Source organism: Eupeodes corollae, chromosome 3 (assembly GCF_945859685.1).
Source record: "Eupeodes corollae chromosome 3, idEupCoro1.1, whole genome shotgun sequence".
Classification (NCBI taxonomy): domain Eukaryota; kingdom Metazoa; phylum Arthropoda; class Insecta; order Diptera; family Syrphidae; genus Eupeodes; species Eupeodes corollae.
Window position 1 is genome coordinate 9,196,508 of NC_079149.1, and position 27,512 is coordinate 9,224,019.

The window sequence follows — 27,512 nt, forward strand, 5'->3', positions numbered from 1 at the left end:
AACTTATGAACTTTGACAGTATACTTATCTGTCATACGCAAATATAATTTGCTGTTATTTATTTAATCTACTTTTTTAAACTAGTTCACTGAACAAATTTTTCCTTTCTTTTGGTGAAAGTAAGATTATTGCGCTTGGTATAATATTTCAAGAACATAAGAGGTTTGAGGGATTTGTTATCAAGCTTTCTTATTGAAAATGCGTGATTTTGATTCTTCTTTGTTGCGATATAAAAATCACCTTTATTATTTATTTATTTATTTATTTATTTATTCATCAATATGAGATTTAAAAATCTACAATTAGACTACTAGATAAATATTTACATGTTTACAATTTATTTAAATAAACTTAAACTAACTTAAATATAATTAATATCAGAAGTATAAAAAAATAAAATATAAATTAAAATATATAATTAGTTCGTTCATACATATGATCAAAATATAAAATCAATTAAAATGAAAATACAATAATAGTTTACTTTTCAAAGAAGATCTAATAATTATAATGGCTCAATACAAGTCGTGTTGGATGGCTTTAATTCTGACGCCTTCCCATGCTGGTGTGCCTTAGGGCTCTGTCCTGTCCCCTGCACTCTTTCTCATTTTTAATATTGATCTAATATATCTGAAACTTGTAATCCTCTTTTAAAATCCACAGCTTTTCATATTCGTTTTAAGATTGCATGCACTGGCTTTCAAGGATAATGCATGATACTTACTTACTTAGGTCTTCAGACCTGTTAAGACTTTTAGTGGATCCCCCGTTCCACCGTGTAAGGTTTTCAAAGATGTGTTTCAGCTGCATCCAACTCCTTCTGACGCTGATTCCTGAGTGTATACGTTCCTGACCTGTTCTTCTATGAAGGACCTCATTTGATAGTCGGTTTGGCCAGAAAATCCTTAGGATGTTGCCAAGACATCTCTTCATGAAGGTTTGCAGCTTTCTTGAAGTAATCTTCCAGGTGCTGCACCCTTAAAGAAGCACAGTCGGAGCTTTGTTCTTAAGCTGATAAAGTTGTTCCTCCAAATTTTCGACAGTATACCGAACGCCGCTTTTGTTTTGCCGATGCGGCAGTTTTCGTCTAGTTCGTTTCCGCCTTCAGAGACAACACTTCTAAGGAAAGCTCTTTTTCCACCGGTTGTGAGGTAATGTTTCTTTGACAAAAACAATATTGACCACAAAACATAATGGCAATTAGTTTTTCTGGAATGCTTCTCCTCCGCAAAGCTAACCAGATGTACTCCCTGTGGGCGCTATCAAAGGCCTTCTCGAAGTCGATGAACAGCAGGTGTAGTGGTGCTCGTTATTCAACTCACTGCTCAATAATGATCAGCAGGGTGTTGATATGATCAATACAGGAGGATCCAGCGCGGAATCTCTGATGCGTTTCAGTATGCTTTTTGGTACTATTTTGGCCACCGCAGGTAGAACGCAAATTATTCTCCAGTGTTGACACTTTGTAAGATCGTCTTTTTTTGGGAGCATGATCATTCCCTTCTTTCACTCATCGCGGAAGCTTTTCTTGGTCCAGGCTTCTTTTATGAGCGGAAGAAGCAGTTAGCTTGATGACGTTGGCGCTGCTTTTAAAAGCTCTGCGGGAATTCCATCAAGTCCTACCGATTTGTTGTTCCTAAGTGCTTTAATTATCTTATCTCTACTAGGAGGTGCGGAGCGGATTCGGGGATTAGTTTGTTCGGGTGCTTCAGAAGGCTTCGGCTGCACGTTATTTTTAAACACTCGGTTTAAGACCGAGGAAAAGTATTTTTTCCAACTTCTGACTTGTTCATCCACCAAACTTAGCAATGTAACGTCTACTTCTTTCACCATGCGTTTGAACTGTATGCACCGCTCAGCTTATTGGTTATTCTGTTAACGGTCCTACTGTCGCACAAGTTTGCAGCATCTTCTGATTCTTGCTCTAATGCGTTGATATAGTTACGCTTGTCACGGCACACAATGCAGTGAACCCCTCTATTTTTTATGTGGTACGAGGATTCCAGCTAATTTCTTTCTTCCCCTTGTCTTCGAATCCTTCACTATTTGAGTTCTGTATGATAAGTTCATCAAATTCTGACTGAGACCAATTTGTTAAATGGAGAATCAAAAATAGAGTGAATTTTATTGCAATGCTTCCTAGTGCCTTCAAAGCTCAATTTACCACCTTTGCCACTTCCGATGAGGGAAACTTGGATCAAGCAAACTGGACTTCTCGTAATTTCCGGAGTGCATAACACTTACATTTTGTGGAATAATCACAGATGCACTGACACCAAAATTGACGTAATTGGGTTTCCTGAGGCAGAACAAGAAGTTTGTTATCTATAAGACTAAAGGCTAAGGCTTGTATATTATCGCGATCACTGGGCTGGTGGCCCTTGCCCAACTTATTAAGTCTTTTAGAAAGTATTAAACTTTTCAAATTGATTGGAGATTGGTATCATGAATCACTTGCGTCACTTGTAAAACGTCTAAATGATTCTTGCTTACCCTTTTTATCATTATTTTCACTGTAAAAGCAAGATACATTCCTCATAACAAAAAGTTTATTCGTAATACTCGCACCTCCAAGACTGCTTATCAGTATACCCTGTAGTCCAACTTGAATCATATTGTCAAATACAGAGATTCTTTCTTTAGACGTACTTTACGAATGTGGAATTCTTCACGCCCCCATTTTTTAACAGTCATCGCAATATGCTGGAGTTCAAAAGCAAGGAGCCCCGACACTTCCATTTAAACTCTCTCTTTCCCTTTTATAATGCTCACACCGTGCCTTTTGCATTAAGAGAGTATTTGAAACCCTTATATTTAGCGATGAATCCTATTTGTGATCAAAAGTTTATAGAAGATGATACAGACGTGTGATTTTCAAGGGAGCCCTTACTACTTACTACTTATATTTTTTCTAAAGTCACAGGTCAAAATTAGCAAAGCCACCAACCCTTGTGTTCCCTTAACCTTCAATAACCCACGTCATACGCCAAATTAAGCCAGACTTGTGAGCCACTACATCAGATGGCTCATCGAACTTTTTAACAAATGATATATATTGCATACCCTATAATGAAAGACCCTGAAAAGTAAACCAGTAAAACCCGCTTAATAAATACGACCATATATCACAGTTATTTGTTCACATACGAATACTGATAATGGAAGAAGAATATGCTTGAATTGATTGGGAAATAAAGTTTCATTTAAGCGGGTTTATTATTTTGCTTAGTAATACAAAAATATAATTAAGTATTCCCGTTCACTACTTGGCCTATATAAAATCTTCTTTAAAATCCTGGGCTTGGAAAACTGTTACAATATAATAAGATTTTCCTCCCAATCCAGTTTCTATTAACCGGGCTTTACTTTTTCTTGAGAATTCCATAGAGGTAGATAATTCTGATGAATCGCTTTATCCTTTTTATATTTTTCTCTCTAAAAGATAAATTAAAGAAAAGCATCTACAGATATTTAAAGTCAACTCGCTTGGTTTCAAATTGATGATAAAATAGAAGAAGAACCGCACCGGGGAAACTTCGCCACCGCTGCTGCTAGGGGCATTAGATAAATTAATTTAACGAGGGATGAAAACTTTCCGTTTGTCATCGTACAAATAAGAAGGGTGGATTAGTTGTGGAAATGAATATGTACTACCTAGGTGATAGAGAAGGGGGAAATCGAGGAGTGTGCTATGTGTGTGCAGCAATCCTTTTCACACCAACTTCGGCAACAACTTGCATCCGTTTGTTGTCGTCTATAACTAGTTTATACGTCGATCGTGAATGTACATAAATGAGGATTTGAACTTCTCTCTATACTCAAAGTCGAATCGACTCCAAACAACTGTCTTTATAGAAATAGTACCCGATTTATGCAACCCTTTTTCGAAATGTGTTAAAACCCTCTTCGCATCAGTAGATGGTGGAGGTAAGGTACTATTCCGAGTCATGTTAGAGGAAACTTCATTTTTTATTTCTATATCCGTCTTTTGTCCTGTAACACTATACGACCAACCAACCGAAAGACCGAACAACCGTCCGACCGCCCGACCTCCCGACCGACACGATGAGAAGAAGATTTATACTTATACGATACGTCGACGAATGTGTGGTTCATTGTTTCTTGGAATCCCTTTTTAGGATAACGACTATTCCTAGACGTCCCGCTTAAGTCGGTTCTATATTCTATAACATCGCATTCATAGATATGTACATCGGAATTCGGAAGGGAAAATATTGGCCCATTATTATGGTCGAGATATATTTACGGAAACCATTAGATGGACATGAAGTAATTCTTCCTTATCCTCTGCCATACAAGTTATTGTGTCCTCGTTGTCGTTGACGTCGTCGTAGTTGGTCAGGCGGTTGGGCAGTAGGACGCAGGCGGTCGGTTGTCCAGAATCGGGACTCGGATACATTTATGTATTGTAGGTACATAAATATACATGAGGTGGAGGAGGAGGAGGTGGAGGCGTATGGGGACATGGATTTAATGGTCTGCCCTTGGTTTTTGTATTGTTGTGGCTTTTATTGTCACAGAGAGCTCTTCGTCTGGACATATATAAAAGCCGAAGCCGGCTTCTGGGCTTCTATTGCAGGCGGTCATCCATGATGATCATGATTATGATGATGACGAAGGACGAGTAAAGGACGTCGACGATGATGATGATGATGGTGATGGTTTTCTTGTTTTGTGGTTTGTTGGTCGAAATTGAAGTGAGCGACACTTTTACGATTGACCCCAAACCATATCAACCCGGTTAAGGTCTCACCCCAAAAAATTGACCCTGATGATTTTAGTGTATAGTTGCTTGTCAGCTATAGGGCCAGGAACTTTGTTAGATTCTTCTCCCCCCATCAGCTTTTGCCATCAGGATGTGTGTCCAGTGTGGTGAATGTGTTTGTTTGGTGTTGTTTTAGCTGCCGATGTCATTGTTATAACATGTAGACCGCAAAACTATGTGTTGTTATAGTGAAAAACATGATTTTGAGGGTGACAAATCTGCTGTTGCTCTGGGATTCTGATGCTGTAGCTGATGCTGATTCCGATGTACTGGCTGAAGCTCTGATGGTTATACTGGTGCCATTTCTGGTTGCCAAAGAGACACGACACTATTCAGGATGCAAAGATGACAAAGAGTCCTTAGAGACGTGCAAATATGTAGTAAGTTTTGATACAATAGACAAAAAATTGGGTCAACGACAGAGGGTTGGGGGAGTGGTGTGGACACCAAATGCCGACAGTTTTTGTTCTTTATTCGATTTGTTTCCTACTTTGACAAATGAACAATCCAGGCTATAGAGGAAAGAAGAAAACGGATAAGACGTCTCGCCGAGAGGGTTTTTGTTTGAAAAGTCTCAAGTAGTTATAGTGATGGGTACTTAGCACACAAACTTATACCTTACCACGCACAGCAGTACTAAGCTGCGCTGCGTCACCCACCGCCGCCGTCTATACGCCCAGACAATTATTTGACAAATTCAATCCAGTTTTGAAGAAATGGGAGTGAGAGTGATGATGATGATGATGGTTCTTATAAATGTACACAAAGAGCAATCTTTTCTTTTCAAGGAGTCTGACAGCAGGTTTGATTGTTTGGATGGATCTATGTATACCTATTATGGTGTCATGGAATCTTTGGAGGAAATCTTTTTGTAAACACATTTATATAAAAGGAGGAAATGGTGTTTTGTTTTCCTAAATGTAATTGCTCAAAGGAAAAGGATATTTTTATACTCCTTAAATTCATGACTTGAACAACCTTTAATCGGGTGATTTTGATGTTGAATTAAGTAAAAAAAAAAAGCAAACATTGAAGAAAATTTGTGATTCAGAAGCTGTTTTCCACATATTCTAGAAATTGGTGTTGAATTTAATAGTGAAATATTCAATTGAATTATTACTTTGAAATCACTTCATTTTTACATCATTCCAAAAATTTAAAACATTGAAAAGAAAAAGTTAAAGTCATCCATTTTGATTTATCAATACAAACGGACAACCAATGTGATAGATGCAGTTTCAGCAATATGGCCGCTAGAAGACTTAATTTATTACATTGTATTGAATGTATTCTAATAACTCTTTTTATAAATGTTAGGAGATTAAATTTTCACGACTATCAAGTTTTCCGATTGAAATTTCTACTGTTTGCTACTTAACTTAAGTTAAGATTTTTGGATTTTACCACTATCGATAACTTCCTATTCGTGCCCACTTGATTTGTATTTCTGTTACAAAACAATTGTTTGATATTAAACTGAAATAGTTTGAAGCATTTAATTTATGCAAGAAACATTTTCTTTAACTATTACAAAATATTAACAGAAATTGAAGAGATGGAAGGAGCACTTCTATACATTGCTAAACGATGACTACTATGCAAATGCAAACGCTAATGCAAATCATCAATTGCCAAACATACATAGATCCACCAGACGCATTAATATTGACCCCCCCGACATGCACAGAAATAAGAACCGCTCTTTTAAAGAACAATTCCTCAAAGCAGACCCCGACTTGGCTGCCGGAATTTTGTTGCCACTTCTTAAGTCTGTTGGGAAAACGAAACCTTATCCAGGAAATGAAAGAACGGGTTAATCGTCAAGCTACCAAAAAAGGCGATCTTAAGAACTGCAATAACTGGCGTGGTATCACCATTATCACGAGAGGATAAAATATAAGATCGATTCTACGTTCAAGAGGCATCAAGGGGGATTTCGCAGTGATCGATCATGTGTGGACCACATTAACACCTTACGAATTATTCTTAAGCTTCGTCGATTTTAAAAAAGGTCTTCGATCGCGTTAGTCGTGCTCGTGATGTTATCTGGAGATCGCTTTTTGCTAAAGGCATTGCTGATAAAATTGTTGCTTTAATAAAAGAGTCTTACAACAACGCAAGGTTTTGCACAATGGACAGCTTTCCGAGGCATTTGAAGTGCGACAGGGAGTGAGACAGGGTGATGTACTGTCACCGATTCTGTTCTTGCTTGCTATTGATGATGTTATGACTGCTACGGAGGGCGAACACGAGAGACTGGGTATCAAATGGTGCCTGAAGGAAAAATGAAGCCATTTGGGCTATGCTGACGACATATGCTTAATGGCAAACAGAAATGGAGAGCACAGCCAAATGTACCACTCTCTTCAACAAACTGGGGAGGTAGCTAAAATAAAAATTGGGCGGCGCTACAGTCCATTGAGAACGAGGGCCTAGTGACTTACAACTCTCAACCATTTCTGTGTACGAGTAATGTTGTCAGGAATGGAGGGGACCTACAGTTTATATGCCGTATCCGAACGGCTAATTTGAGAAAGCTTTTTTTCATGACAAGAGTGACTCTTAGAGAATTTGTCAATTCCTCGCAAGAGGCAGTACCCGTGAAAAGACTTTAGATGGCATAGACAGGGATCGAACCCAAGACCTCTGGCATGACAGTCGAAAGCAAGGTAGCTGGCTTAAGGATTATTGCCACTAAGACTAAGTTAATGCACACCAGCCGAAATCAACAACAACAGGTTATTGTGACACAAGTGGCAGTAGAAAAGATCACCCAGTTCAACTATCTGGGAAGCTATTTGGCACACGATGGTGGAACGGACCTGGATGTCACCAATAGAATAAATAAAGACCGTAGTGTATTCGGAATTCTTTCTAAAGTGTAGAACTCCAGGAAAATATCGCTCCGTACCAAGTTAAAGTTGTTTGAGTCCAAAGCAAAATCCGTGCTGGTATATGCCTGCGAAACGTGGAAGTGCTCTGCTGACATCTCAGAAGGTTGTAAACTTCTGTCAACCGCTGTCTACGTTTCATCCTGAACATCCGGTGGCCACAAACGATGAACTATTGCTCAGGACTGGGCAAACAAAAGTGGATGTTGACATCGCGCAGAGAAAGTGGCGCTGGATTGGCCATATATTGAGGAAGCCAGACGACAACATATCAAGGCAGTGCTTTTAATAGAATCCTCAAGGTAGAAGGCGGCCGGGAAGGCCAAGAGAAACATGGAGATCATCTGTCCTGAAGGAAGCTCGGTCCCAAAACTTGGAGACGTGGTCCCAGCTGAGGAATTAGGTATCGTGCTAGGAGTAGAGAAAGATGGAAGGAACTGCCGCCCTATGCTCCAGGAGGAATTAAAGCAGTAGCCGGAAACGAAGAAGAAGAAGAAGATTTTATGTTGTTAAAGTTGTAGAAAAATTGACAGACGGTTGCTTTAGTTCTAAAAATCTCTGTTATCGTTTACTTACGCTATGCCAAACAACCATATTCCTTAACTTGATGAACCGATATCCTTGATTGAACTATAAAATGTTTTGAAAACAATTAAGAACAACAAAGCATCGGGTGCTGATGGAATCCCAACGGAATTTTACAAATATTCTACTGCTTACTTCAAAAACTACTTAGTGGACTAGTTCAACCAACTTTATAATAATGATTGCATACCATACCATTATTTACGCTATTTTCAAGGGAGGTGAACGGAGTTTTCAAGAAAACTATAGAGGCATATCTACTCCCTTTAAGAAAATTTTAAACTCTATTCTTTACGAGAGGCTAACGAGATGGATAGAGACAAACAACCGCTTAACTATCTTTCAAGCTGGGTTTTGACCCGGGTTCTCAACGGTAGACCAAATTTTTGCACTAAGAAGCATAGCAAGATATCGTTTGGAGAAAAAGAAAAGGCTTTACAGCTGCTTCATTGACTTTAAAGCTGCTTTTGATACGGTCAATCGACAAGAATTGATTTAAAAACTATCTTCTTATGGCCTTCCGACAAAATTTTTACTTTTTATTCTAACTTTCTGAGTTCAACGAAAGCCTCAGTATGGAATGGCAACAACATTTTGTTTAACCTTTATATTGATGCGGTTCGTGAAATCCTACCGGGAGGTGTAATATTTGGCGAATCTTTGATTTAAGTGTTACTGTATGCAGATGATCTGATACTTTTGGCGGATAACCCATTTTCTTTAGAAATTCAAATCAATAGACTTAAAAAACATTGCGAAGCTTGGTTCTTACGGATCAATACTAGAAAAACCAAGGTTATAATATTTGAATCTAGGCGGAATGCACGACTTGCTGAAGAATCATGGAACCTCAGTAACAAGCGTATTGAAATTGTGAGTGAGTTTAAATATCTAGGTGTATTGCTGACCTATAACCTTAACTAGAGCAATCATGCGAAAGAGAAAACCAGGGAGACCAAACTGGCCCTAAACATGATGTGGCCCAATTTTTTTTAGCAACCAACTTATCGACATCTTATCAAAGTACAGAGTCTTCAAAGCAACAATAAATACTTGCTTATGTTACGATGTCCAAGCCTTTGGATACGCTCAAATAGAGGAATTTGAGACTTTACAAAGATACTTTTTGAAAAGACTTTTGAAACTGCTTAACGCTACACCTACGAACGCCATACATGTTGAATTGGGAATAGCACCGATATATATTAAGAATCTGAAACGTCATTCCGACTATTTAGCTAAGGTTATGAAAATGGGCTTCATTAGACGATCTTGATAAGACTGTACAAATACATCTCCCTTCATAGAATGGAACGCGATTGCTGCAAGGTTTGATATAGAACCTTCCTTAACGGGAAATTATGTAGAGGAATGGCAAAATATGTTCGCGGTTTTGATAGCTAAAATTGATGAAAAACTTTATTTAAAACACCTGCAAAGTGCATACTCATCGGCAAGCAAAAACATATACAAGCGCTTAAATCATCAATTGTCATCAACTTCAAACTATTTTTGAAAAGAAATGACTCTGGAAGCTATCGGCACCATTTTTAAATCTAGAGCCAAGATCCTTAATCTCAACTTTGTCCCCAATACATATATCGGACCTCCAACAAATTTGCACTCTCTGCAATAGAAGAGATGTGGAGGATATAAATCATTTCATAGTTTGTCCAATATTACAAGAAATACGACGGCTATATTTCCAAGTGAGTTTTTTGTCTATGGACCAACTTATTGACATTCTTAACAGGCTGAGGGTTCGATGAATCTGTTTAAATTTTGCAAACGTGCTTTAACTTATAGAAGTAGCTATTTAGCGGTAATGTATAAAGATATCGAGCCCTTCCCGCAAATTTATCGTAAGCCCCAAAATAAATTTTATCGTAAACGACAAATCAAAAGCTTACTGCTGGTTCTTGAAACAACTTGTACCCGTAGTCGGTATTGGAAATTTTTAATTATGCTTAAGGTAAGAAATGACAAAAGCCTTCAAGGCTCTAAGTGTTATTAGCAAATTTTAATAATTAAGTTTTCATTTTTATTGAAAATGTCGCTTACGATAAAATGGCGGGAAGGGCTCGATATGGCGGTTAAGAATTTAATATTTTTTGTGTTTCAAATCACGGCAAAATTGATGTTTTAAGTCTCTAATCACTGCGAATGTAAAAACAAAAAAAAAAAGAGGCTGTGATAACTTCCCATCCCGTCTTTCGATTTGTCTTGCTTAAAAGTTTGTCTATATGTACTCGTATCAATTTTTACCAAATTTGTTTGTGGATTTTATTAACTTCCCATAGGAAGTTATTGTAATGGGTCCGATTTGTTAAATTGAAAATTTTGACATTTCTCGACGTTTCAAGGTCCCTAGAGTCGAAATGAATTTGTAAAAAATTTCATTACATGAAACTTGGATAATATTGAGCCAATATATATAAATGCGTATAAAATCCAAAATGTTATTCACTTTTGTACATTTGCATACATTACATTAGTTAATTAATTTTCATTTGCTTTTTCTTCAAAGATTTTAATCGCTTCTAAATACAAAATTCAATCTCTTAAACGTGTCCTTAACAAATCAAATATATTTCAAGGCAAAAGCTGACTTTCTACCAAACTGACTTTCTGATTAATCTTAATTCTTTGCCTTTTCCATATTAAAATCTACTAATCCCCCCTCTCCGTTCCCCCTTTCGACACTCCTTCTTTTAACAAATAATGGTTATTCATATATTAAATTCCCCTTTTTCTTGACACAAAACTTAGAAAAGCTTGAACAAAAAAAACAGCCTTATAAACGTTTATTCGAGTTTTATTAAATGCTATCCATTTATGCGTTAACGTTCTCGAAATATAATAATATGTTCTTGATAGATATGGTTGGTTTTGTGTATAAAAGCTAATATCCTTTTGCTCCTTTGCTACGAGAAGGTATAAAATACTTAAGTAGAAAATTGTAGATGGTTTTTGGTAGGTGGTATTATAGTATTGAAGAAGAAACATTTTTCGCCTTCTTCTATCGTTACATATAAACGAACCTAAATACCTAACGCCACCGAGCGTTTTCGCCACCCGAAATAAGAGCACGTTTCCTTTCTGCAGGATTTCCTGCTTGCTCTACTAAATCAATTCAAATTTATTACAATCTTATCCCCGAAAATTAATCAATACAAACAGCAATAAATCACGGCGGGCGGCTTAAAATTACACTTTTCTCTTCTTCTTGTTCCTCGGAGTATCAAGGACGAGCCTTTTTCTTTTTCTTATTCTTTGTTTTGTTTTCCTTAAAGTCGTTCCTAAATTCAAACTGTGGAAATCCGAAACCGTTCCCACGCCCGTTACAGTGACAAGCACTTATGCTATGGAATTAATTACATCGGGGCCTAGTTCTCCTTTTCTCAACAAAATAAAACAAAACAAGGAACAAAACAAAAAGAAAAACAATGGCGAATAAAAAAAAGGAACACGAAAAGCTAAAGCGGAAGAAATAAGTCCAAAACATTGACAAGAGTTTAATTTATTAAACATAGAACGCAACCACTATATGGAGATTTATTTGCGTTTAACCGCACCGAGCGAGCAAGCAATTGAGGGCGGATGGGGGGTTGAGGGGGGGCTGGTTTCCTCTATAGCCCAAAGAATGAGGGGGGTGGTAAACGAAACAGTGAAACAGCTAAACGCGGAAAGCGGAAACATCAAACAAAATTTTACCCCCAAAAGCAAAGAAATTTTCAATTAAAAGCGAAACGTCACTGCGCTGAACCAAAGCGATAAATCTTGTTCAGAACTAACACATAACGGAGCAGAGCAACATAGAGAATAATCCCACAGTGAGTTGAGTAGGTCTAGGTATACGGTATAGTATGACGACGGACATGGAGTGGCATTCCTGTTATCCCGCGTTGCACCAAAGTATAAAGTGAAGCTCATTTTTTGTTGTTGTGGTGTGTGTAGGTTCGTCTAACAGGATGCTTTATAGTGCTATTTCTGCTGCAGCGGAAGTGCATTTTCACGACGACAATAACGACGGACGACTGACGACGGACGATGACGGGAAATTTGAAATTCCACCCATTTACCGACCACATCATACAGAAAGGAGAACAACACGAACACGATTCTATGCGACTGTATAGAGGACAAGGATACAAGCGGACGAAACAGTAGTACAGTAGTAGTATACTGGAACCGGGCACCGGGACCGGGACCAAGTGACAATTAAAATTCAATAAATCAGTTCTTTATGCAAGCACACTGGTGCTGTTTTCATTTTCAGTTATATCTAGCTAGCTAGCCTATAGCCTCCAGCTCAGCTGTATAGCTTCAAAATCCTGCGATGGCATTGTGTTACACGTTTTCTGAGGCTTTCAAATGAATGTTTCCCTAGCGACCGGAACCGAAGCCTGTTGTTTCAATTTGAGTAGCATGTCATATAGGCGGTGCAATTTGACGACGAACGACAACGGTGACGATGAACGTGATGCGAACATTGATGCCTTGGTTTCTATGTGCTAAAGCATCTCTCGATCGAAACTACATCGTCAGGCAGCAAGAGCCAGCTTTAGGAAGGATATACATTTGACGACGATGATGATGATGAAACTTTCCCAAGAGATGCAATGCGAGCGCAGCTTTTAAATAAAGTATGTTAAATGCAATCTCTGCAGAGCATGGTTGCCAAAAGGAAGGAGCAAGGATTTGAGAAAAGTCACATTTGAGCATCACATCAACGCAGTGAACAATCACAGTGGCTACTGGGAAGGGGGTACTCCATAATGAATATATCAACGTTTTTGTTATGATACTTTGGAGTTGTTAAAGTTCTTGCTAAGTTTCCTTTTGATTTTCTTCTTTTTTGAAATCCTGTTCTCTTATTCTTGGAAGAGTAATATTTAACTTCGACTCCGAAAAATGTACGATTCTGTTTCTTTAAATGGCCAATTGGCGTCCCTCAAGGTTGCATCGCGTTTCTGATCATATTTATTAATTCTTTAAATAATCTCTTCCCAAAAATGTCTACAAAATAAAAGCTATAACTCACCACACCACTTTTTAAATTGCTACACACCCACGTTGGGCGCCAGTCCAGCATTGTATCTTCGATTCGGTTTACATTTATGATGAACTATTTACGCCAACTTCTTTCTACATAAATATTTTGTAAATTGCAACAATTTTCTTATTCAGAAGAAAGCAAAATTATTTGAAATCAAAGATTTGAAATTGGGATGAACCCACGTTGGGCGCCAGTTCATCATTGTATTTTCGATTCAGTTTATAATTTTGAAGATCTCCCTTCGCCAAGTTCTTAATACATAAATATTTTGCAAATTTCCATAATGGCCTCATTCAGAAGAAGACAATTCTAACTAAAAATTCCATGTTGGGCACTTTAAAGAAACGTTTTGCCTGACAAAACTAAAAAAAAGCATAGTTATTCCATTTAAAGACTTTAAGGACATTGTTTTTTGTTTGTATTAGTCACCTTACTCGGCAACCACGTTTGTTTTACTCTATAACTGACAGTACATCCCAATTAAAGTGCACTTAAGAGCGTCAGTTGATGTGTCCCATGTCCGATTTTGGTGTTAAAACATGACACAAGTACTTGTATGTCCTTGTGTCTGTGTTGTATGTAGGTGGGTACTTATCTTGTTAAAAAGTTTCATTTAGGAGCTACAAAAAAGATGACATGCCACCAAACCAAAAACGTATGGTATTTACCACTGTCATGGGTATGCGCCATGGCACGGGCGGGCTTCTTAGCCATATGAAGTGTAGTTTTATGTGTGATGTTTGAACGTTTAACACGAAGTGTCACTTAGGTATATACTCTCGTGCAGACTATAAAAACAACAAGAAAAATCAAATCTCCTTCAGGATGTAATTTCTAAGGAGATGAAAGACGATAGGAATGTTATTATTGAATAACAAGGAGGTGTTTTCATCTTCATCCTTCGATGTCAATTATCACGTCTTTGTTTTTATTGAGCTTCAAGTTCTTATAAAATTCACATCTTATAAAGAAAGTTAGTTGTATAGGTACGCGAGTAATAAGATGATAAAATCTTAAGAATTTGTCTGTCTTCTATTCCCCTTTCTTCTCGAGAATTAGAAGGACGATGTAGACTACGATTGCGAATATATAAGAACGACGAAAATGAAAACGACGGATGGCGAATGACGGCGTGGCGTGGCAGATGAATGCTTAAGAAACAAATAGTTGATCATTCTTTTCGTTCAGATTAGCTTAATGGACGCAATTAACTTCTCATCCCCCTCCCCTCATTCCCTTGCTCCACTTTTCCACTCCACAATCCATGTTGTTTGGGGGAAAATTATGCCTAGAATTTATGGGAAATACTTGAATGTCGAAGGAAAATCATAGGAAAATTATTTAGCTTTTTCAACTTGAGTTATATCTTAGGCAATTTTGTGTACGAGTGAGTATTTATTTTTCATTTGAATTCCAACAAGTTTTTGGCGTTGGAATGAGATAACAAAAAAAGTTAAAAATATTTTGATGGGCTTTTGGAATTTTTCTCCCTAAAAAAAGAAAAGCCGTTGTCTTGACGGCTAGCCGTCTATCTTCTTACCTTGTTAAGCTTTCTTTAGAATGTACCTTATATTCTAGAGTATAAAAAAAGAACTTGTAGTTGAGTTAATAAATTAGAGTATTGTGTTGGGATTTTTAATGTTTTTCAGAATTTTGAAGAAATATTCTTTCCCATACCTGGCATTCTATAATATTTTTTTTTAATAACAAGGCCTCTTAAAATAGTGTGTTTATGTGTGAAATTTTAAATGAAAAAGCTCTGATCTTTTGAACTTTCGAACTTTATGGTCATCATAAGGATCTCGTATCCAAAATTCGTACCACCGGTACTGCCTCTGCAAATAATTGACAAATTCTCCAGGAGTAATTCTTGTCACGAAAAGTTCTTTCTCAAATTAGCCGTTCGGATTCTGCTTAAACAAAACTGTAGGTCCCCTCCATTAAAGAGTTGTAAATCACTAGGCCCTAGTGCTCAACGGCCTATTGCGCCATCTAATTTATTTTTTTTGAAACTACCTTTCAGACCCTTCAATACAAGTAGTATTGCAGATGGGTTCAACATTGCACAAAATATATTCTCATATGCCTCAGGGTGCTGTCCAGTCCCCGACACTCTTTCTCATTTCTATTATACTGATTTCTTATATGAAACTTAAAATCCACGATAGTATCCATAATATTTCAAACTCGTTTTCAGTTTCACAACTCATAATGTCAAGTATAGAGATTCGTTCTTAAGCCGTACTTTACGAATGTTGAATGCCTTACTACACTCTGGATTCAATATCCAGTGTGTACCAACACCGTCTATCTCACAGTGTCTTGGTATAATAAGTCTCCTTGTGTGTTCCTAACCCCAAACTATCAGCTGTGAAATTGATGGAAATGGCTTAATGATCAAATATTTGCAATTAGACTTTGGAAAATATTTTCTTTTAAACTTTTGGGTCTCTTAAAATTCCTTAAAAAACTTAAAATCCTTTTCTACAACTTTAAGCAATTTATTCAATATAATTTTCTCCTCTCCCGATAAATAATATAACCTAGGGCAAAATTTTAGCAAATTGAAAATAATTTCAATCAAACTGAATATAAACTGTTACCCAACAACAATATTTTATATAATGCATCACATTTATAAAATATACAAATACATATTGCCCTAGGGAAGATCCTACGAAAATGTTTTCTTAAGAATCCTTTTCACTTTCCCATTCCATCCACAGAAACCATCAACAATCCCTAAAGTCCAATTTTTATGTGAACCCAATTCTCCACTTTGCACAGCAAATACCCTTCTATTAAAATTACCAAATTAAACCATTCAATACCTCATTTACAGCGATATCTATTTCTATGTATATATAGAACGTATATGCAAAATCTATATGTATCAGTTTTCTTATGAATTATTCACATTTCACCCTAAAGAAAGAACGATGAAGATGACGATGACGGACAAATAAACGAACCCCAAAAAAAAAGAAAACTCTAAACTAACCCGCAGGATACAAATGTGAAAATTTCCTTCTTCCACTTTTATTATGGGGGTACAAGTCTCGTACATGACCATTTTTGCCTGATTCTGTGAGTATTGAAACCCATCATTTCCATAGTTCGAGCTTTGGGTATCTTCTATAGGGTGCAAAACTGCAAATCAATGATAAAAATGATAAAAAATGAAAACATTTCTAAAAAGGGATTATTCCATAAATCTTACTTCTTCGTCTACTTTTGTGTTAAATTTCTAACCAAAAGACCTGAACACGAAAGACGAAGAAATCCCTCGAGATTCCAATTGACATTCAGGGATTGCTCGAAATTATAAAGACACCAAATATGTTGAACTCTTTGTTCGCATCCTCAAGGAGTAAAGTGAGTGTTACTAAAAGATGAGGTGTGAGAAACGAACATGTGTCAGGCAAGGGGGAAAATAAGAAGAATACGAAGAAGATTCAAAGTCTATTTTCACCCTCACTTGCATTTGTGATGTTGATGTCACTCTAACTACACCCCGATTATCATAATTTTATTTGACAAGGAAATCGCCCTCCTATGAGGGCACCATATCATCCATAATATCAGGACATAACACACCCTCTTTTTCGTATAACTCTCTATATCCTTAATGGCTTCTATGGATGCAATAATAAATTTTGACAATTCTCAATTTGTTTGCAATTTCATTCCAGGTGTATAGCATGTCAACACCGAAAAGTACTCGGGGTAGTGCGGGTAATGATTCAAAGGAGAAACTTCGACGGATTCCGAGCGTTCAGCCGGGAACTCTTCTTTGTCAGCATTTGATCAAAGAGGGAACGTATGGCCGGATTTATGCCGGCAGAATAGGCGATTCCTGTGATATACTTATAAAAACTGTTGTAGATGGTGCATCATTGACACAAGTTGCATGTCTACTGCAAGACGCATCGATGTTAATTGGTGTGAGTCATCAGAATATTCTGGCACCAATGATGGCGAATACTGAATTGCCAGGCCCACCTGAAATAGCTTATCCCAATCCAGCTAAGGGCAATTTAAAAATGTAAGTTTTAAAATTAATCTTTCAAAAATATGTAAGAACTTTCTTGATTTTTTTTTTTGTAGATTTCTTCAAAAATCAAGAGAAACAAATTCCCCACTCAGTACGCGAACCCTTGTGGAGTTTGGATTGCATGTTACTAAGGGCTTGGCCCATCTACACTCTTTAGGAATCTTACACAAGGATATAGCTACCCGAAACTGCTAGTAAGTATTTTAAAACATAAAAACAAACTTTCTAATCATTAACTGTCAAAAAGAGTACATATTTACTAATTTTTGTCGGAATTTCTGTAAAAATTAAACATTTTTAAGTAATATTTTATAAATACAATGATGCATTGTTTTGAGCAAGAAAAATTTTAAGATCTCAATAAAATTCCGTGTTTTGAAAAAGGAAAATCAAATTTCCGAAGTCCCACAGGGAAGTAGTCTTAGACCTCTTGTATTTAATTGATTACGATGCATGATAACATTTGCGAGACATTTAGCAAATTTAAGTTTTTAATTTTCCAAAACGACGTGCAACAAACGTCAGTTTTATATTTAAAAACCTGTTAAGTAAAGGGTGTTTTTTGTATGCAAGTTCCTGTCTATGGTTTGACAGTAGAGAATGCTGAATTCTGTTAACGTTTCCGTTCAATAAAGTTTGTCCATTTATAATAAATCGTTTAATGAAAAATCAATGCTTCCAAATTAGTGGTAAATCTTTACAAAAAAACTGCTAGCGAAGTTCATAGAGTACTTTGTCTTTTTTACGGTGTTAAGTGAAATTCTGGTTAAATGTCTCCGTCAATAAGCAAAATTACCATACATGGAGCAAGTACAATACTAAAACCATTCAGATATCACTATTACATCCATTAAATTTTACTTTTTGGAATTGGTGTGGTTTACACGTTTTCTACATGATCAGGGCTTATTTCTTTGGGTTTGAGGAAGAATCTGCAGTTACAATCAATGCTGGCTACTTTGTTTGTTTTCAAAAATGCATTTTCTAAACATCAACGATATCTGGTTTCAATTAGACGGCAAGATCAATTACAAACATAATTTCCAGAAGACGCCCGGTTTTCTGTGATCTTTGCTATTGCAACTTATCGCTTCTCAATAGCTTCGTATGGCCAAATTTTGGGTAATTGTTTCATGTCGAATTGAAAAATCACCGAGATTGAAAATGGACTAAAGATTGCCTACATCGTGTCCCAAAATTATAAAATATTGTAAATTTCCCACCATTTGTGTAAAAGTTATTTGCAACCTTTGGAAATAAAACTAATTTGACAGCTGTCATTTTATAAAAGGAAAGAATTAAAAAAGCTTAAAAACATTTTTCCTATGAATGACCTCACTTGAATTTGCCGTTATTTACTTAGTGAAAAGATGGCTACGATAAGAAACCATAACAAACACTTCAATTTGACATCTGTCAGTTAAAATAATTTAAAAGTAATATTGTCTCTTAATTAAAGTATTATTGAAATTTACCGTCAATTTTTAAGTGACTTTTTGGTAGGTAGGTAGATAGAAATGGTGATCTAGCCTGAAGTCCAATTAGGGCTGTAGTGCGCCGTTTTGATACCAAAACTCGTTTGAACTGTGATAGAAAGGGAAAGATTTATAGAGAAGGTTCATAGTGATTATAATAGAGCCATTTTGTCGCTTTCTCTTTGGTCACTACAACTACGGCAAAAGGTGTTGTAAGAAATACCCAACTTCTCCGCATGAACTCCAATAGGCCAATGTCCGGTACAAACCGCAACAATACTGGCTATGCCTTGCCTTGGCCTGCATTGTTTGTACGGGTTCTATTATAGGTGGGCCATATCTTCCTAGATATAATGCAGTTGGGTAAATTGCTCCACCTTCGGTTTGATTCAGTTTGGTAGATATAAAAGATTGTACCCTATACAGCACCAAGAGGAATGTTTACCATTTCCGCAAGTGAGCTATGAAGGGCCGATCCTTGCCTGGCTAGCTCGTCAGCCCGTTCATTTCCCACGATACCACTATGGCCCGGAACCCAGATCTGGGTGACACCAAAGTTGATATTCAGGTTCGCAAGCTCATCGCGATATTGCTGTACTAATTTAGATGAGCATGTGGCCGAGTTAATGGCTTTGACAGCTGCCTGACTGTCTGTAAAGATAGCCGCATTTTGGTTTTGGTTTGGGCTTTGTTTACGTATCTTACATGCCTCCCTTATTGCCAGCAGTTCAGCCTGAAAAACGCTAGCAAAGTCAGGAAGCCTTAAGGATTTAGCTACATTAAGGGACTCAGAAAAGATTCCATAACCAACTCCGCACTCCATCTTTGAGCCGTCAGTAAAGATGGTTTTGTCGAAAACTATCGACACGATGTCATCAACCTTAAAACCCTTACTTATGCTCAAAGTAGGAGTGCAGTTGTAAGTGTCTACCGAGATAATATCTGAGGCCAAGAGTTCATCCTCCAAGTCTGTAGATGGTTCTTTGTTTGTCATGTCTAATTCGTCCATTTTTTTTAAGTTTGTTGTATGTTGGTCCCACAAGTAGGTCGGAAAAAAAAAGAGGTCAGCCCCGGCAGAGCCGATATACTGGGGTAAGGCAGAAAATAAGACGGACCCTGCCAAGGCATACTTTTTGGTAACATTTAGAAAATTTCACAACTTTTAGATTAGTTTCGAAACTAGTTCTGCCGTAAAACTAGTTTTGAAGAAACTTAAAAATATATGGAAGTTAATGTTTTGTATAGGTCTTAATTCGTATGGCTCCATAAAAATAAATGTTGGTCCTGCTACGATTCGTGAAGCGAAGTGCTTGCAACCTTTTAAAATTAAACGATTTGACAGCTGTCAGGTTATTTTAAAAAATGATTTCAAATATTTTTCTTAATGTTGCGTAGGTGTTTGCTCAAATAAAAAAATAGGTGGAGAAATAGTCTATTGAAAACTAGGGCCTAGTGTCTTAAGACTCTCAACCATTCTTGTGTGCGAGTAATGTTGTCAGGGATGGAAGAGACCAACAGTTTTAAGCCGAATCTGAAGGGCTTATTTGAGAAAGCACTTTTAATGACAAGAATTACTTTAGTAGAATTTATCAATTCTTCGCAAGAGGCAGAACCAGTGCGAAAAAACTTTAAGATCACACTGGCAGAGATTGAGCCCAAGGCCTTTGGCATGACAGTCACACTAACCATCACACCACTGGCACTGACAAGCTAGCTCAAAATTCTTTTTAAAAACTATTTCTCAAAATTAAAGCATAATTTGAATTGCCCGTCATTTTTTAAAAGAAGTATTGGCAACCCTTTGAAATAAAACGATTTGACAGCTGTCAGTGAAGAGTATCCAAGAATAATTTTACATTTTTTTTTAGTTTCCAATAACTTTCTACCCGAATTAAAGCAAAGCTATTGAAATCTTGCTTAATTTTTTAAGGTTCACAACAAAAAACCTGCATGCTTGTTGAATGATGTCTAACTGACAGCCTCATAGACACTTCAACACCAAACATTATCCCACAAACTATCCTACTACTAAACAAGTGACAAAATATTGCACTGAAAATAGTCAGTACACTGTACAGCTCCTGTTTGTTTGTTAAAGATTGACATTTTTCGGTACCGCAATCGTGGGGGCAATTAAACTAAAATTGGCTTTTAAATAAAACTAGAACGAGCTTGCCCCTATCGAATCAGAGATAAAAAATATCAATATACCTGAAAAACTATTCACTACAACCCCGCACTACAGTTTGAATTCGACATTTTTTGTAGGACTATAGGTTATAGTCAGGAACCATCAGGGAGTTAAAAGAGGCCTCAATTAATGACCCGGTTTATAATAGTTAAAGCCTGTTAGTATGCACACAAAATTTAATATTGACAAAAGTTTTATTGATGGTGTGGAACTGACATCACGGTTCGAATGATTTCACTAATAGTCGACCATTGCCACCCCTACACAGCCTACATCCTGGTATAATAACCCATTTGTGGCATTCATATTATAGTTGCCTCAGTTCCATGCAACACACAAGTATACCTTCATATTGATAATATAGAAAAGGATTCAGGGTTGATTGGTGCGTAGGTTGATGGGTTGATATAAATATAGTCATATTGAAAATGGTTTCAATCCTTAGTTATTCTATACATACGGATAAATATATAGTTGGGGATAATCGAGGCCCATTTCGGACAGGACGAGAGAGAGGATAGAGCAGAGCAGCAGCGGCGAGAAACCCAGAGACTATCATCAGAGACCGGATAGGCAAATTGCGAATGGTCAGTCATTGGAACATATCAACGGGCACATAAATTTTCTCTTCTTCTCCTTCTTATTCATTTTATTCGATATTTAACATTTTCGGTTGATTGATGATTTTAATGGCATTTAATGGCTTCAGGGTGGTTTCGTAGTTGATTGTGATGGGCTGAGGGTAGTTAAATTGATATACTCGTACGTATATTGTGTATAGAATGTGTATGAATACATATTGTATATATGTATGTAGAAGAATAAGTGGAGTTGATTGTTAGTATATATACGTAAAGGACATAGGTACATAGCGAGAATATCCTGCGATTGATGTTTCCAAATTGTCTTCGATTTGTTTACACTCCTCGTAGTAGTGTTGTAGGTTCTATATTTATACAAGAATATGATATAGAGATAGAGAGAGAAGGGTGGTGGAAGGGAATTGGATACCAATATAAACAATATTGGAGCGACTAATTGAATTCGGGGATAATTAAGTGTCATTTTGTGAGGACATCACACAGAGAGGGTTCCATGGTCACATACATAGAGTATTATTAAAGATAGGTTGACGTTGAAGGTAGGTGAGGTGACTATACGTACGATGGAAATGTAATTTGGCAACATGGAAAGTGAATGTGTTTCCATGTATAATTAGAAGTTTGAACAGGTATTTCCGAGGACAGTATATTAGATAAATTTCAAAGGAAATGTATGTCCTTAAAAAGGTACCTACATTATCTATAGATTAATTTTATTAGTTTTTAGATAGAGAAGTATCTGCTTATCTACGTCAATGAAAAAATTAAATATAAGTATTCTATTTCTATAACAAATTAACGAAGACACGAATTTACAAACATACCAAATTCTTTTATTCTCGTTAATGAATAAGAAAAAATACTTTGTAAATGTCAAATTTGTTTAATGATTATTTATACAAAAGGTCAAGTGCCAAGATGAATCAAAATTTGACAGCAAGGTCCGTAAAATGAACCATAAATTAATTTATCGATTGTTTCCAATATATGTGATGGATATTTATTAAAACCCAACCTCGATATGAGCTTTTTTAATAAACAATTTTTATTCTAAAATCGTTTAATAACATTTTTCTAGTGGATTAAATACAAATTTCGGGCAAATATCAATTTTTTAGAAGTTTTTTTCCAACAGGTTTCGAAAATCTTGTACGGATTGAGGTATGGCGATATAGTTTCACAACTTTAGATATTTAAGTCACTCCATTTTTTGTAAGTTCATCAGCTTTGTAGTTTATTGAAATGTTTTTATGACCAGCCACCCGGATAAGTCAATATCACCTTTTCTTTGAGCCGAGAGAAGGATTCTTTAATGAATAACGCCACCAACTACCCCGTCATCAATTGTTGGATAAAAGTCAATTGTTTTATCTTTTCAAAATTACTTAGTTTTCCATAAGATAAGATAGAGCTGGAAGGGATTGATACTTGAAATTTTTTGTTGAATTGTGGATGAAGGGTTGTAGTCGACGATACAAGGTAGAGATCTGAATAAATTCAGGACATTATAAGTATTGATCTACTGTGAGGAGGCTTTCAGCCGAATGACTGTGTTAGTGGTGGATTGTTTACTGAAGATATCCAATGGTAGAAGACAGTGTAGAATATCAAGTGCAGCGAGGATGTACAACAGAATGCTCCACTTCACTCATATATAAACGGGTCGTTGCTGTATTAAGTGCAAACTGCTACTTCATATCTTAGGATCGGTCCAATGACCGACATGAATAGAATAGGACCACAGAGTCTTCGTTAAATCTCTCTTGAATATTAGGCTTCCAACTTAATTTTCTATCTATAATATGACCCAACTATTTAGCTTTACCTGAAAATATAAGAGGTATTTCGTTTGTATAAGTTGGGTCTATGTCTTGGTCTATGAGGCCAAGTTTGTTTTTTTGGGATAGATACCAAGTCCACATTGATCGCTCAGGTATCGATCTTATTTAAAGCAGTTTCTAGTAGTACCTTTAGTTTGTAGTTTGTGGTTCCCAGATACCGCTATGGCAAGATCATCCTTATAGAAAATCTCTCTTAGCCCATTTCTTTCTGCAATTATAAGAAACTAGCTTTCACTCGTGACTTCGTCCTCCTTAGATAGTTTTTTTGGGTAGTAATATGCGAAAAAAACCAGGGCTGTATTTTTTTATACGTATGTTTTAATTGTTATAGGTTAGATTCGTAAAGATTTTGTGGCTTTGAGACTCGTTAGCACGCTACATAAATTGTCCGTGGAAACATTTTTTTCCAAATTTACACCTGCAATTTTCAGAGAAAACTGCCCTCTATTAAACTAAAACGGCAAATCGGTTGGAATAATCTGAATGCGGGGAATTTCAAAATTTGTTTCCTTTTGCTATTCCAGTATAATCATGACTGGAATCAACTTTTTAAAATCAACTCCACTATTTCAAACTGTTATGATCAAGACGAGGAATGGAACTCTATTCAGTCCATAGGTTGTGCCTTTGTTTTCAGCCGCACATCAAGAATGTGCTTTATCCAACTCTGTTTCAATCCCATTTTGATATTACAACAATTTAAGACCAATGTAAAACAATGTCTCCTCCTAAATCGTAAAATTTTTCTTATCACCCTTAAAGTCCACAATATTATCAATATTTACAAATTCTACGTTATTTGCTTATTTTGAGCTTTACCCCTAAATTTTTTTTTTTATCTTCCAGTCTGGACTCGGAATCCTATGTGAAAATTTGTGATAGCGCGTTATCGCGTGACCTATTTCCCGATGATTACCACTGCCTGGGTGACAACGAAAACCGCCCCCTCAAATGGATGGCCCTTGAGACGTTACAGAAAAAATACTACTCCGGCACTAGTGATATATGGAGTTTGGGTGTACTATTCTGGGAATTGGCAACTCTAGCGACGATACCATTTGAAGAAGTGGATATATTTGAACTGACGCCATACCTTATGGATGGCTTTAGACTTGGACAGCCTATTAACTGTCCAGATGAGTTGTAAGTATAGTTTTTTTAAAGAGGGATTTTAAGTGAGTCTTCTATATGCATTTAAATTCTAGCTTCACTGTGATGTCATGCTGTTGGCTAACCGATCCAAAGCAGAGGCCTTCATTTCCTCAGTTGTTGGCCTATTTGCAGGATTTTCACGAAGACTTGGGAAAATATATTTAGAAAATCTAGAATTGGGTTTTGTAAAGTTTTTTTTTCGTTAAAGAAAAAAAGTTAAGGCATTACTCTCACAAAAATAAAATTAAATTAAAAATGTAAACAAAATAAAAATAATAAAAAAATATATTAAATGAAAATCGACTGATTTGTGCAGGCACTAAAAACAAATTAAACACTCTGCACACTAATTTGTTATATATACAAACAAAAATATGAATTATTATTAAGCATAATAAATTATACTCATAAAACATCATGAAATAAAGAAAAGAGTTTGGTCAAAAAAATTAACTAGATTAATGTTCAATTTAATTACAAAAAACAAAAATAGAATTGATCTTAATCAGCGAGCTAAGGAGGAACAAACAAAAAAAATACATATATATTTATTGTAGATTATAAAGTTATTAAGAAATATTTTTTATTTTAAATTAGATAGATTTACTATAGGAACGAAAAAGAAAAAAAAATATATTTAATATTTATATGAGCAAAAATAAAATAAATTAATTAAATGTAGTTACATTTTATACTTATAAGATTGAGAGTAAATTCTGTAAAAAATATAATAAAATTAAATAGTTTTTGGTAGAAAATTAAATAAACAAACAAAAAATTAACAATATTACGAAGATGAAGATTTAAAAACAGAAAAAAACAAACAAATAAATAATTTTAAAAAAAATGGTAGATAGGAGAAAATCAAAAAATTAAATAATAAAAATAAATTCGGCTGCAAAAATAATCATCTAACCACTGTTTTTATCAGATTATACATATATAAACAGATTTCTAGGTCATTAGTTCCTAAAAAATAGCAATTTTATTTTAACTTTATACGCGATCGTATCTACACCATCAGCTACACATGGATAGGTATATACAGATTTCATTTTTTAATTTCAATTACACATACCTGGCAATACTTTTTTTACTAATTTTACGTAAAATTCGTTGAAAAGTGATATTGAAGGCATATTTTTCGAGGACCTACAGTGGAAGCAAGGGAATGAAGGTCTTACTCCAAAAATTAGACTTCTAACGCATTATGCAGACATTTTGATACGCATTATAAAAGCAGTGTTGTTATAAGATTTCTAATTACCAGTGGATTTTATTGAAATGTTCTTTTAGTTATCAAAAAACTACCTACGAATATAATATTGCTATCCTGTTTAGTTAATGAACGTATATGCAAAATGTTTTGTTGTTAGTTTATATGCAACCATTCCTCTTCAAATCTTCATCTACCTATACCTATATACACATTTAAAAATAAAATAAAATGAATTTAACAACAAAGAAACATCAACAACAACAATATTTTATAAATTCTTACAACTAAAATCTTCAAACAAAGGAGGAAACACAGGGTGACACTTATGTATCTATGTAATGTTTATATTTATTTTTTTATAAAATTTTCTATTCTAAAATCTCGTGTATTTAAAAAAACAAAAAAGTTTATCAATAAAATTTTGTATAGAAAATATAATATACCTAAATAATGTGTTAAATGTTTCTGTTTTATTTTTATTTATTTCTATTTTTAATTAAACTATAAATTTATTGTTAAATGTTTGTATAGTAAACTGTATTTTTTATTTATTTTAATTTAAGATTTAACTTTCAAACTATAAAAACAATGTTATATAAAGGAAAACAAAAGAGAAGTATGAAAAAACAAACAGTGTTATGTCTGTGTATGTTTCAATGTCATTTTTACTATAAAACTAAATGTCTTTAAAAATAAAAACAAACAAACTGTTACTTAAAAATGTAGATGTTTTTCACCAAAACAAATTTGAAAATAAAATAAATTAAATTTTAAAAAACAACAAAACCGAAAAATCATTGAATTGATAAAATCCCAAAAAAAACTAAGAAAATGAAATAAAATTTAAACAAAAACATTCTTAAAATCTGTAGCTAAAAACTTTCTTATATTCTCCTAAAACAAAAACAAAATACTACATACATTAAATAATTACTAAACTATACATTCACTTAAACACTCTCTCTTATCCTACTCAATGTGCAATAGAAAACTCATAGTTTAATCGAGTACAAAACGAAAATTTAAACAAACAAAACAAATAAAACAAATAAAGCTAAACGAAAACATAAAACATTATATTTTGTAAATAAAAAACATGCAAATGAAGGAAAGAAAAATAAAACAAAAAACTAAATAGAATATACGTATGTAAATGTGAAACACTCAATTAATGTTTTTATTGTATTTTTCTCTTAAAACTAAAAACTAAAAAACTAAAAAAACAACAAAAACAAAAAACTTTTAAACAAAAATAATGGTTGCATGGAATTTGGCCCAGAATATCAAATGAGAAAAACAAATTATTATTATTATGATTATTATATATGTAAATGTATATGGTGAGGATTTAGCATTAAAATGGTTCGAATGAATAAAGATTATATTATTTGGAAAAAATCAAAAAAACAAAATTGTTTTGACTTGGATGAAAATTATTACAAATGTTTAAGAGTTAAATCAAAGAAGGTAAGTAAGGGTTAAATCCTTGCACCCGACCAGGGATGGGTTAAGACCATCTGAAAATGAAAATTTTTCATTGCGTGTCCTCTATGAGTATCTTAACGTTGTTAGTTTTAACTTGTATGGGTTTCAAATCAGCGACCACCGACCGCATCTCTATTAGACTGAGTTCAAAATGTACTTTATTACATGTGTC

The 27,512-nt window shown here is 35.3% G+C and overlaps 1 protein-coding gene across 1 annotated transcript in view; it reads left to right on the forward strand.

Moving 5' to 3' along the window:
- LOC129949999 (tyrosine-protein kinase Drl) overlaps positions 1 to 27,267 on the forward strand; it is a 112,606-nt gene extending 85,339 nt beyond the window's left edge. Inside the window, exons 8-11 of the mRNA XM_056061757.1 lie at positions 17,014 to 17,366; positions 17,429 to 17,569; positions 24,331 to 24,627; positions 24,690 to 27,267. Of these exons, the coding sequence (XP_055917732.1) occupies positions 17,014 to 17,366; positions 17,429 to 17,569; positions 24,331 to 24,627; positions 24,690 to 24,801 (903 nt within the window). The 3' untranslated portion in view covers positions 24,802 to 27,267. The remainder of the gene's footprint in view (positions 1 to 17,013; positions 17,367 to 17,428; positions 17,570 to 24,330; positions 24,628 to 24,689) is intronic.
- Positions 27,268 to 27,512: the final 245 nt, after the last annotated feature.